The sequence below is a fragment of the Sorex araneus genome, chromosome 3 (genome assembly GCF_027595985.1).
Source record: "Sorex araneus isolate mSorAra2 chromosome 3, mSorAra2.pri, whole genome shotgun sequence".
In the NCBI taxonomy this organism is placed as follows: domain Eukaryota; kingdom Metazoa; phylum Chordata; class Mammalia; order Eulipotyphla; family Soricidae; genus Sorex; species Sorex araneus.
The window spans coordinates 112,180,130-112,193,129 of NC_073304.1; the positions used below are offsets into that span (position 1 = coordinate 112,180,130).

The following is a 13,000-nucleotide window of genomic DNA, read 5'->3' on the forward strand; positions in this document are numbered from 1 at the left end:
AGCGGCTCAGAGACACCGATGTGCTCTATGTACGGACGGGAGAGGCAAAAGGAAGTTTACTGAAGTGTGTTTCATATTGGGGGCCGGGGGCGAAACAGAAGACCTATCTATAGGTCTGGACAAAATCATGTACCATGCACATTTGCAAATTTCTCAGGAATGACATGGTTTCATATGAATGTCCACAAAATGATCTTCAAGAGTTGCTATGGTAACAATATGGAAGTGAAAGCAACTTCTCCAACCCCTCTTCTTCAACCCTATATATGTGTGCTTCTGCCTGAACGGATGTTAGACAGGGCCAGTGGGCCGACAGTTGGGACTACAGAGCAGCGGGGTAGGTTACTGAGAGGGAGGAGTTTTATGTTTTACTCCATGTCGTTTATTAATTAGTGATCCAGTCACAGGAAACATAAATGCGTGTGTTGGGGAAGCTTGGTGTTGGGGGTGGGGGTGCACTTTTTCAATCCCTAAAGTTTCAGCAACCACTCATTATGAGCTGCAGGAATTCCACGGGTCTGGGCATTTTGGGTCAACTTTTCATCTGGCTAAACTACCAAGGAAGGTTCTAGCATCAGAGCATTCTCAGCATTCCTGGAAAAAATGCTTCTGAGCCCGCTCATCTGGCCCTCCTGGCCCATGAGGGCTGCTAAGACGCAAGTTTCAGTTCAAGATCCGTTGGTGAAACATGATTTCTGTGTATAGACGATTATTGATCTTGTCCTGGACGAAGAAGTGGTTTAACTCACTTCTTATGTTACGGTGACAGCTTTTAGTTTTTGCTAAAGCTACTTTGGGGGCGGGGGTAGACAGATTGTATTACAGGCAGACTTCTTGCTGAGCCGAGCTCAGGACCGGACATCCCATATTGGCCCCTAGGGTCAGGAGAGAGCCCAGAGTCAGGAGTCAGCCCTGAGCACCCCTGGTTTAGACGCGCCTCCCATCCCCCATTTTTTAAAGCAATTTTCTTCTTTTTCTTGTCTGATCAGTCTGTTCTATATCCTTAGGTGAAGAAGGGCTTGAGTTTTGTGTCCTAAACTGGGCAGAGGTGGGAGTTTTGAAACGCACTGAAGCATCCACTCAGTTTATTCTGGGCGCACTGAGAACTGACACGAGGGTTTCTCGCCGGCGCCCTGCTGGGACTGGTACAGTCCACGGAGCTCTGGCACCCCAGGGAGCGCGTTGTCCCAGCGGTGAGGTCCGGGAAGGGTCCTTGCTCCAAGCCTGGCGGGCGTGAGGAGCAGCCTGCAGAGAGCAGGCGCCGGGGGCCGGAGCTCCGCTGCGCCGCTTACTATCCCGGACAGTGCCGCCGACGCACCCCAGCTTGTCCGCCGCAGAGGCTCCCCGCGCCGGGGTCCCTGCTCGCGGGCTCGGACCCTGCCCGGCGGATCCTTCCGGCCTGCTCTCAGGGAGCGAGCACGGGCCCGGAGGTCCTCCCGGAGGAGGCGGCGGAGCAGGGGCTGCGGGGTCCCGGCCTTCCCGGCGCGCGGGCGGGGCGCGCGCCTGCTCCGCCCACGGGGTCTCGGGGCGCTCCCCGGGGGCTCGGCCTGCAGGGGCGGGGTCGGCGCGTTGCGGAGCCGCCGAGTCTGGTCTGGGTCGGACGCAGCCGGCCGCACCATGCGGGCCCCGCTCGGCGCCGCGCTCGCGCTCCTCGCGCTGCTCTGCGGGGCCGGTGAGTGCGGGGCGCGCGGGGCGGCGGCGCGCGTGGAGAGCCTGCGTGTCAGCACGCCAAGGCGTCCGCGGGCCTGTGTGCGCGCGTGTACCTGCTTACAGACGCGGGTGTGTGATCGTGTGTGAGTATGTGACCGTGTATGCGTTTGCGCGTATGGGTGGATTTGTATGTGAGGTCTGCGCTCACATGTGGGTGTGCATGCGTGTATGCATGTGTGTACACGTGTGCACACGCATGTGCACGTGTGCATTTGTGTGAACATGTGCGTGTACGTGCATGTCAGAGAAACGAAAAGGGCTTGAGAAGGAAGAGAGCAGCGGAGGGAGAAGGGGGTGTGGAGGCACATTCCCAGGGGTGCTTACTTGGAAGCTGGGCTGGGGGCCCAGGTCCGTGACCCGGGGAAGGGGCTGACTGAACTGTGGAGTTGGGGGGTAGGACAGTCGAGCTGCCCGGGTGGGCTAGTTGGGGGGGGGGCCTTACTCCCCCGCGGGGAGTTCCTGGGTGCTCCGGGAAGCCTTCCGGCAGGGGCCGAGGGATCCGCTTACTAAAGCACGCTCGCGGGCTGGCACAGGCAGTGTGTGCGCTCCCAAGTCCCCGCTGCGGCCCCTCTGCCCGGGCTCTGGCAACCCGCAGTACCTCTTCCCAGTGGGCACTGAGGGGAGGGTAGGTTTCACCGGTAACAGAGCATCCGCCCTGTCCAGGCCCCCTGCCCCTGGATCCTGGACCGAGGAGTAACGTCCCACCCTCCCTGGAAACTGCGGGCTCCTCCCTTGCGTCTGCCTCAGAGCACTGACCACGGAGGAGGCCCACGGGCTGGGCAGTGTGGCTGGACGCCCGGCCACTCTGGGGTGCCGCTCTGCCTGATTGAGGGAGTCTCCTTTCTGAAAGTTGGGGAGATGAGCCCCAGGCTGCAGGACTGGCTGTCGGGATGGGGCAGCCCCCCTGAGAGCCGTTCTGATATCAGTCTGCTAGTTTGGAAGAAAACAGCAAGGCCTTTGGGAAGAGGCCCAGCAGAATGCAGCCCCCGGGAAGGGGAAGGGAAAGGGCTTTCCCAGCCTTCTCCTCCCCTCCCCTCTGGTCTGAGGGAACAAAGGCCCATCTGTGCCCTCCGAAGCAGGGCTGGGAACAAGCCGCAGGGGCTGGCCCTGTGTGGCCCCTTTGCGCATGTTCTCAGTTTAAACTGCTTTAGTATTATTTCCCCTTCCCGTCCCTTGCTGCTGCAACGTGTTCGGGGCTGCTCTTCCTTGCCGGGGAGAGCTGTGTGCTGGGATGGCATTTGGCATGTGAGGCAATGTCAGGGATCAAACTCAGGGCCTCTGGCCTGCAAGGCTGGGGTGTAGCTGGGATCCCTGGGCATAGCGGGACACAGAGGCCACCAGGCACAGACAGTGATGCCACAGGGCCGGCTTCCGTGCAGGTCCTGGGGACTGAACTCTCTAAGTTATCCCCCGGGGCCAGCCCCAAATGGGATTTTTCATGGTTTTTGTAGTGCTGGGATCAAACCCAGGGCCCCACCTATTCCCGGCATGTGGCTGCCTGAGTGACACCCTGGCTCAAACACTTGTTTTGAAGCTTCCTTCCTGGATGCTCAGAACTATGATTCACACAGACAAAACCAGGCGGAGACACAGACTGCCAAGGGGCGGCCTTGCTGCAGGCGACCCTGGTCCAATCTCTGGCTCCTCCCAAGGCCCCCTGAGCACCACGCCAGGAGAAAGCCCCGAGCATTGCTGGGCGCAGCCTGGAGGAGAGGGCAGGGCCCAGAGTCAGTGTGGCGGCTTACACCAGGCTGAGGGTGTAACCGCAGATGGGCAGCCTCGCCCCGCCTGGCACTGAGCTACCCCAGACCCCTGTGACTCTAACTTTTGATTTCAAAATCTTTGAGATACGAAAGAGTAGTACGATGGGCCATCGTGTACTTACTGCCCGTGTCAGCAATGGTCGATTTAGGGACGATTTTATTTCACCTGCCATGCACATTTTCTTTCTCTTTCCTGTACTTTTTTTTTTTTTTTTTTTTTTGCTTTTTGGGTCACACCTGGCGATGCACAGGGGTTACTCCTGGCTCTGCACTCAGGAATTACCCCTGGCCGTGCTCAGGGGACCATATGGGATGCTGGGATTTGAACCCGGGTCGGCCGCGTGCAAGGCAAACACCCTACCCACTGTGCTATCTCTCCAGCCCCTCCTGTACTTTTTTTTTTTTCGTTTCTGATGCCAGGGATTGACACCCAGGGCCTCACACATGTGGGGCAAGTCTTTGCCATACACCTGCCCCTTCCTGGGAAGTGTAAAGGAAACCCCAGGCATTTTCTTTTTCCATCTGCAAATTCACATCTCTAAAATATCAGTATCGGATTGATAAGCAGCACAGCAGATTACTACGGCCTAACAGTGGACAGATACTTCTAATAGCATGGAACAGCAAATCAGTGTCAAAGCCCCTGATTCATCGTGGGTTTGGCACAGATCAATTCCAAATCAAATCATATCAAACCCAAATGAGACACAGACATTGCTTTGGGTTATATCAGTCAAGTTAATTTTAAAATATAAAATTCTCCCTCTCCTCTTCTTTCTCTGTTGTCTTTTTTGGGGGCGTGGGGTGGGCAACACCCAGCTGTGCTCAGGGCTTACTCCTGGCCCTGTGCTCAGGGGTCACACACACAGCACCCCGGCCTAGAACTCAGCGTGGGCAAAGGATTCCAATCCTGTCCCTGCCAGTTCCCTGGCAAGCGTGACCTCTTCTTTTCCATTTCAGATGTTCTAGTCATAAAAAGGGGGTCTGGGAGTGACATTACAGCAGGGAAGGCACTTCTCTTGCATACAGCTGACCCAGATTCGATCCCCTGAGTCTTTTCAGGAATGAGCCCTGAGCACAGAGACAGGAGTAAGCCCTGAGCATCACCGGATGTATGCCCCCAAAGACCAAAAAATTTTTAAACAACAAAAAGGAACCAAAGAGAAGTGAGTTCACAGAATGAACGGAATAAGGTGAGGAAGGCATGTGAGCCCTTAACAAGACTCTCAGCCCCCAGCAAGCAGCCCTGGGGATGGCGGCCCCACGGAGGGCCAGCAGTTCTGCTGTCCTGAAGGTGAAGAGTGGCCCACGTGCAGCCAGGACAGAGGGCAGAGCTAGGGCAGCGTGGAGCCCGTGGGGGAAGGTGGTGACCCACTGCCCGGCCTCCCCACGCCCCTGCAGAGGCTTCTCATCTTCAGGAAACTGGCCGTGCATCTAGGGGAAGCGCTGGGCTCTGGGTGGGGGGATGCCCGGGGCCTCCACCCCTTTGTGGGCTCGGGCTGGAGTGGGAAAATGCCCTGCAGGCACTGCTATCCACAGTCCCGGGCCACCCGCAAGGCAGACGCTGGGCAGCCCCGTCCTCCCGGTGCCCGGCCTGTCCGAGGACGTGATAGGACGCCAGCATTTGCCTGGGCTGTGGCTCCCAGCGCTCGCCGAGCCTGTGGGTCTGAAGTGCCAGTTGACCGCACTCATGAGGAGGCCAAAGCGGTGTAGTACGGGGCCGGAGAGAGCACGGCTCAGTGCCCGCGACCAGTGGTTGGTGGCCCGGTGGGTCCCTGCAGCCTTGGCTCTGAGCGTGGACTGCTGGCCCCACTGGCCATCCCCACATCAGAGAGAAGGAACCAGGGGCAGAGCAGTAGGACACAGAGAGGGTGCTTGCCTTGATGCCATCGAGCCAGGTCTGATCCCGATCCCATGTGATCCCTGGAGCATGCCAGGAGTGATCCCTAAGCACAGAATCAGGAGTGACCCCTGAGCACTGCCAGGTGTGGCCCCAAACCAAACCCAGAGCAGACTTCTTCCATCACACTCAAAGCGCAGCTGTCGCCGTTGAGCTGCAAAGGGGGTTGAGGCTCCCCTTGACTGGCCGCGCCCCGGGCCAGGAAGGCGCCCGTGGGGACTTGCTCGCTGCCTTGGGCTCCAGGCCGGAGAGGACACAGTGACCCTGTCCCTTTAACTGAGAGGCTGTTGGGCCTCTGGCCACCCCCAGCTGCTCTCCCCCCGATTCCAAGGTTCCACCTCTGGCTGTAACCCGGCTGCAGAGGCCCAGGCAGGACACAGGCCAGGGAGGCTGGCCCAGGGCTAGGCTGCAGGCCGAGTGGAGAGCACAGTTGCCGCCAGGCACCCCCCCAGCTGCAGCAGGCTCAGAGTCCCTCCCTTCAGGGGGAGAAGCGGCGGGAGGAAGAGTGCGAGTGGGGGTGAGTGTGGTTGCGTGTGTGTGTGTATGAACATGTGTGAGTGTGAGTGTGTGTATGAGTGTGTGTGAGTGTATGAGTATGTGTGAATGCATGTATGTGTGTGAATGTGTGTATGAGTGTGTGTGAGTGTGTATGAACATGCGTGAATGTGAGTGTATGAGTGTGTGTGAGTGTGGGCAAGTATGGGTGTGTGTGGGTGAGTGTGGGTGAGTGTGGGTATGGGTGAGTGTGTGTGTATGTGTGAGTGTGGGTGACTGTGAGTGTGCGTGGGTGAGTGTGAGTATGGTGAGTATGGGTGTGTGAATGTGTGTGAATGTGTGAGTGTGTGTGAGTGTGGGTGAGTGTATAAGTGTGGGTGAGTATGGGTGTGTGTGGGTGAGTGTGGGTGAGTGTGGGTATGGGTGAGTGTGGGTGACTGTGAGTGTGTATGGGTGAGTGTGAGTATGGTGAGTATGGGTGTGTGAATGTGTGTGGGTGAGTGTGAGTGTGTGTGAGTGTGTGAGTGTGGGTGAGTGTGTGAGTGTGGGTGAGTGTGTGAGTGTGGGTGAGTGTGTGTTTGAGTGTGGGTGAATGTGTGTGGGTGTGTGAGTGGGGTGACTGGGGTGAGTGTGAGGTGAGTGTGGTGAGTCTGGGTGAGGATGGTGTGTGTGTGAATGTGTTTGTGAGACTGTGCATGAGTATGAGTACACGTGTGTATGAATGTGAGGGTTGTGTGTGAGAGTGTGTGTGTGTGAGGGTGTGAGGGTGTGCCTGATCGTGTGTGAGTGCGTGTGGCTGCGGCTGGCCATGAGGCCGTGGGAGCTTAGCTCCATGCGGGCAGAGCCTGGCTGGGAGGCTGCTGGTGGGGCCGCGGTGCCCAGCGGGTGTGGTGCTGCCCAAGCACGGGTGCGGCTCTGCCAGCCCCGCCCCCTCTGCACAGCCCAGGAGGGCCCGTGTGGGCAGCGTGCAGAGCAGGGCTGGGTTCCACCCGGATGGGGCCAGCGTTGCAGGCTGTACCCCCGGCCTGAGTCCAGCTTCATCCTGAAGGGCCCTGGGGCCCAGCCCGAGCCCAGGGTGGCCGCAGAAAGAATGGGCTCCCACGCGGTCTGCTCACCCCGCAAGGGGGCACCGAGCACCACACTGGCCTCCCGGGCACAGCCCTCCTGGCCTGAGCTGCAGGGGCGGGGAGGGACCTTCGGGCAGAGGTGGAAGGGGGAGAGGCTGTGCCAAATGACCCTTATGAGTCTTTGCTCTTGGGGCTCAGTATCCCCTGTCTTTCTGATGGGTCACACGCGTCACTGCGGCCCCCTGACAAAGGCCCTCTGCGCCCAGAGAGCCCGGGGCGTGGCCAGTGGGCTTTCGTCTCCTTGACCGCAGGCAGCTCTGCTCACTTCTGCTCTCGTGAACTGTCCCCCAGCCACTGGCTCTGCCAGGGAGCCTTCGGCCCAGCTGAACATATGGACAGAGGCTGCACAAAGCCGGGAGCCGCGCGGCAGGAAGCCGTCCCGGGCCTGCCTGGGCCCCGGTGCCCGCACGCCTCCGCTCTCTCCCACCAGGGAGACCCAGCAGAGACTTGGGCTCCCCCTGCAGCCGCCCTGCCCTGGCCCAGGCAGCCAACACTGTCTTTCAAAGGGGCTTTTCTAAGGGATTCTTACAAAAGAGGACGGAGAGATGGTACAGACAGTGGGGTTGCCTGTGACCTTGCGTGCAGCTGACCCTGGTTCGACTGGTGCCACCCTGTATGGTCCCCCAAGCCCTGCCAGGAGTAATCCCTGAGCATCACCAGGTGTGATCCCCACCCCAAACAAGACAAAAACCAGAATGAAAACTAGAAGAACAAAGTGTGTTGTGAGTAGGAGGAAGTTCTAGCCGGTCTTGGTGCTGCCAACTGCTGGAATTCAGCGGGACAGGGCAGCGGCCCTGGGCCCACTGCACAGGCCATCTCGAGGGGGCACCGGGCCAGTGACTGCCCAGCTACAGGACTCCCGCACGGCCCCCCTGGGGAGGTCAGAGCAGCGACTGTCCCCACATCTCTTCGTGAGCCCCAGTAACACTGAGAACTCTGTCACTCTTGCTGCCACCAATTAGTCTTCACCCCTCCAGACTGATGTCCCCTAAACCCACCTCCTTCCCCCTACCCGGGGACGCCACTGCTCACCCCACACTCCCTTCAGCCCTGCCTGGCAGGTCAGATTTTTAGCCTCGCCCGACCCCAGGCCTCCAGCCTCCACTCCGCATGCATCAGGTCAGTCCCTGGGAGAGGGCTGCTCCTCCAAAGCCCCACGCCCGACCTCTCCTCGCCCTCCCCCTGCCCAGACGTGTGCTGACACACTGACAAAACCAAAACCACAACCAAGACCCATTCGCCAGTCACCACAGTGGGAACGCACTTCCCGTGGCCCCCACTCCATATAGTAGCCCAGACCCCCGAAGAGACATTTAACCCCCCCCCACCCTCATTTAACGTCCCCTCACCCGCCATGAATCTCCCACTAGCAGGTCCCACCTCTGCTTCACAGCAGACAGAGGTGGGTGGCGGGGACTCACTCCACTTTTTTTTTTTTTTTTTGCTTTTTGCTTTTTGGGTCACACCCTGCAATGCACAGGGGTTACTCCTGGCTCTGCCCTCAGGAATTACCCCTGGCAGTGCTGGGAAGACCATATGAGATGCTGGGGATCGAACCCAGGTCAGCCTCGTGCAAGGTAAACACACTGCCTCCTGTGCTATCGCTCCAGCCCCTCACTCCACTTTTTTTTTTCTTTTTGGGTCACACCCGGCGATGCTCAGGGGTTACTCCTGGCTCATGCACTCAGGAATTACTCCTGGCAGTGCTCAGGGGACTATGTGGGACGCCAGGGATCAAACTCGGGTCGGCTGCGTGCAAGGCAAATGCCCTACCCGCTGTGCTATCGTTCTGGCCTCCTCACTCCACTTTTTGACCCACTAATTGTGTCGGGGGGGGGGGGGTGAGGCGGGTTGGGCCACACCTGGCAGTGCTCAGGACTTACTCCTGGCTCTGTGCTCAGGGGTCACTCCCAGAGGGCTTGAGAGCCACTTGTGGTGCCCGGGGCTGAGCCAGACGGGCCTCACAGAAGGCAGGAGTCCCCACTGTCCTCTCTGCGGCCCCTTTTTGTCCCTGTTTGCTCCTTCCTTCTCGTGTCCCTCTGTGCACAGCCCTGCTCTTGCCTGTTTCTGGATCCCACTTCCTCTTGTTTTTTTTTTTTTCTGGAAGTTTCCTTGTCTTGCTCCTTCACAGCACTGTTCCCTGCCTAAGAAAGCAAAGCCACAACAGCAAACACTTCTGACTTCCGGCTGTCTCCTTCCTTCAGAGCCAAGCTCTGTGCAAGTGTTTCCTGCCACCAGTTTCTACCTGCTGGCCTCCATCCAGCCCTTGCTGCCTGAACTGTGCTCCCTCCAGAGTGCTCGTTCAGAGGACACCGTGGATCCCACTGGACTGTCTTCTCGCCCAGTTGTGTGCGTGCCTCGCTGCTTCCCCTGCAGCCTTGGACACTAAGCCAATCGCCACAGCCATGGCTTTGATGTTCTCTGCTTCTCTGGTTCCGGGTCAGCACCTTCCATCCTGCCAGCCTTCCCCAGGGTTCCGGTCCAGTCTGATGCCCCATAGGCCTCTCATGGCCACCAGCTAAAATCCGAGCTCAGATTTCTGTGTTAGGGGTGTCGGGGCCCTGAGGAGCCAAGGGGGAAAATGATGAATCAAACTCAGAATGGGCCAATTCCCAGAGGTTCTGCTCAGCAGACGCCCGGCCAGTTCTGCCTCTCTCTGATCAGTTTCCCCATATGTGAATTTAAGTTTGATTAACAGTCAAACAAATACCAGGGACCTGATGTATAGGGCAGGGTTTAAGGCACTTGCCTTGCACGCAGCTGACCCAGGTTCAAACCTCAGCACCACATCTGGTCCCCTGAGCCCTGCAGGAGTGAGCCCTAACTACAAGCCAGGAGTAAGCCCTGGGCGTCTCTGGGTGAGGCCCCAGCCCTCCCAGTCCCCTTGAAGTATCCCTAAGAACCGTCAGTTACAGTCCAGCCCCCCTTGCTCCCCCTTTCTCTTGCCCCTCCTTTCATCCCCCTCACTTCTCTCTCAGGGTGGCTGCAGTGACCCGCCTTCACAGACACGTGCCTCCCATCCACCCTTGGCTTTAAAATTCCTTAGATCTCCGCGTGACTCTCGGACGACGTGCCCCTGATCAAGCATCCAGACTGGACCTGGGCCTGAATTTCTGCTTCCTGGCTGCCTGCATTGCTCTGCTCCCGCCCGCCACCCACCCTGCACCCTGCAGCCCTGGGAACACCGAGAACAGACACATGGAGCCCGTCTCGTTCATGCCTGGTTTTGCACATATCACTCTCCCTGATTAATTTGTTCCTGCTGTCCTTTCCCTTGCCCAGTCGAGGTAGCTCCTAGAGGAGCTGCAGACCAGTGAGGGAGCGGGGGCAGGGTCCTCAGAGCGCCGGCCCGCGTAGAGGCTTCCTGTGTATCTCCTGTGGCCTTCCGTGTGCCCCCTCGCAGACAAGCCTGCTCTCCCCACAGCTGCGGATCCTGCCCCCCTGTCCCGTGGAGACTCGGCTGGGAGCACAGGCTGCGCCAGGGACCAGGCTGTCCAAGACCGGTTAGATGTCCTGGAGGAGGTAAAATGTGTGACCTGGGACATGGTGGCTTTATTACGCTCAGACCCACCTTGCTTTGGGAATTGGAGACTCCGGGTGATCCTGCCCTACCTCATCTAGCCCCTTCTCCCCTGAGGGCATCATTGGATGGACCGAACCCCAACAGAAGCTGCCACTCCCTGGGCTTCTTCCACTGGCTGGACGAGGTGGAAACTGACCGCTTTTTTGTGATAAGCACAGCTTATAACCTGGGATTCAGAACCAGCAGGGGTGGAGGAGGATTCCATTTTGTCTGCACAAACCCTTGTCTGAAGTATCACCTTTTCACTGATAAAAACCATACTGGTTTTCACAGTATCATGGCATATCACTAGGAAATCATTTTATTTCATTCCATTGTGGCTGTTATCCTCAGAGCTACCTGGCTTATCATTTTTTGGACTGGAGCGGTAGCATAGCGGGTAGGGCGTTTGCCTTGCATGCAGCCAGCCCAGGTCTGACTCCTCCGTCCCTCTCGGAGAGCCCAGTAAGCTACCGAGAGTATCCTGCCCACACAGCAGAGCCTGGCAAGCTACCCAAGGTGTATTCAATATGCCAAAAACAGTAACAACAAGTCTCACAATGGATACGTTACTGGTGCCTGCTCGAGCAAATCGATGAACAATGGGACGATAGTGCTACAGTATGACATGCCTATAAGAGCAGTTTTAGGTTAATATTTGATCATGTTATATAGTGACATCGGTACTTTTTATTTATTTATTTTTTGGCTTTTTGGGTCACACCTGGCGATGCTCAGGGGTCACTCCTGGCTCTGCACTCAGGAATTACCCCTGGCGGTGCTCAGAGGACCATATGGGATGCTGGGAATCGAACCTGGATTGGCTGCGTGCAAGGCAAACGCCCTACCCTCTGTGCTATATCTCTGGCTAATAGTTGACAATTTTAATGCCATTGGTGTTGCTGGGGCTCCTCTGAGCCCCTTCTTAGGCTGAACCATTTTTCTAAGAAGGAATCCGCAGGTTTCACCAACCTGGTAATGCCTGGCTGCAAAGCTGTTGTCTGGCAGAGCGGCCACCAGGGGGCAGGGCAGCAGAGGAGATGTGAGCCCACGAGGGCAGGAGGGACCCTGGGGCGTCCCACATTCAGCGCCAGGTACAGCCGCTGGGATTTCGTCATCTGGAGAGTCTGGGCCCCCCACCCCGCTCCCCTTTGACAGGAGGTGCTCCAGGCCGTGCCTGCGAGGCGGCTCAGCCCTCCTGTGCTCTCGGCCCTGCCCCGCCAGACTGTAGAGAAGACCGTGGAGCAGCTGGAAGCGGAAGTGAAGGATCTGCTGGGCCTGCTGGAGGCGCTCTGGCCGCTGGCCCCTGCCCTGGGCCCGGCCCCGGACCTCCTTGGAGGCGGAGAGCAGTTCAGGTAGTGCTGACTGCAGGTGGGGCTGCAGGTGGTCCCCGGGCCCCCGCCCCTTCCCCGGCAGATCGGGCTCGGGGCTCACAGGGTCGCCCTTTCTTCCAGGCCTCTTTTCAGTGCGGGCGGGGAGGAGGGGCCGGGCAGCGGGGAGTGACGCCCTCCCTGCCCCGCCGCCTCGGGCCCCACCGTGAAGACGGCTTCTGTGCCCGACCTCCCGAGGGAGGTTTGGGCCCCCCACCCTGAAAGACGCTGCAGCGGGGCCGGCCTGCGTGACCACCATGGGCAGCGCTGCCGCTGGCACTTGGCAGGAGGCTGGAGACTCAGATCCATGGATCTGTCCCGAATCGACACGCTGCTGGGGTCGCCGGGTCCACAGAACCCGCCCCCTGGACCCAGCTTCACCCTCAAGGCTCCTCCAGCGGTTGTGGCACCCGATGTGACCACCCCGCCAACCCTGTCCCCGGCCCGGCCCCTCCCCGCGACGACTCCTGGGCCCTGCTGGTTCTGCACCTCATAAACATGTCACAGACACCAGCCTTTGCCTTTCCTGGTCTGTCTGCCGTGCTCAGGCTCCCCATACCCGGCTCCCGGTGGGCCCCACTCTGGCACGCCCACTGCTTCCTCGGACAAGCTTTGGTTTTGTTCACACCTTTTGCCTACTATGAATGAGGCTGTGAATGTGCTTCAAGTTTTGTTTTTTGGAACACAGCTGGCAGTGCTCAGAGCTCACTCCTGGCTCTGCTCAGGGGACCGTGTGGGGTGCAGGGATTGAACGTGGGTTGGACGTGTGCAAGGCAAATGCCTCCCCATTTGCTAGTGCTGGCCTTTTCTTTGGGGGTTGAGGCAATTGCCCAGTGGTGCTGGGGGCCACTCCGGGCAGTGCTTGGGGGCTAGGAGGTGGGTGCAGAGCCCGTACTCTAGAATGCTCGCGCCCTGAGCCTCCCCCTGGTCTGGGGCTTTAGGGGTGTTTTGGTTGGGGGTGGGAGCTGGGCCGACCTGGAGGCAGTGCCTGCCTCAAACCTGGGACCTGGGACCAGGTACCACTGCTACTAAACAAACACCTTCCCCTGGGACTAGGTTTTTATGAGGACACC

At 58.7% G+C, this 13,000-nt stretch overlaps 1 protein-coding gene across 2 annotated transcripts; it reads left to right on the plus strand.

The window, feature by feature from the left end:
• Positions 1–1,521: 1,521 nt before the first annotated feature.
• PLAC9 (placenta associated 9) lies at positions 1,522–12,453 on the plus strand. 2 transcript variants are annotated; one of them, XM_055133907.1, is made up of 4 exons: positions 1,522–1,672; positions 10,420–10,517; positions 11,716–11,912; positions 12,012–12,453. In XM_055133907.1, exons 1-4 carry the CDS (start codon positions 1,618–1,620, stop codon positions 12,058–12,060), a joined length of 399 nt encoding a protein of 132 aa, XP_054989882.1. In that variant the 5' UTR covers positions 1,522–1,617; the 3' UTR covers positions 12,061–12,453. The 2 variants fall into 2 exon arrangements, with proteins under 2 accessions (XP_054989882.1, XP_004615452.2); XM_004615395.2 differs by having other exon boundaries at positions 1,524–1,672; positions 11,782–11,912; positions 12,012–12,443.
• The last annotated feature ends 547 nt before the right edge of the window (positions 12,454–13,000 follow it).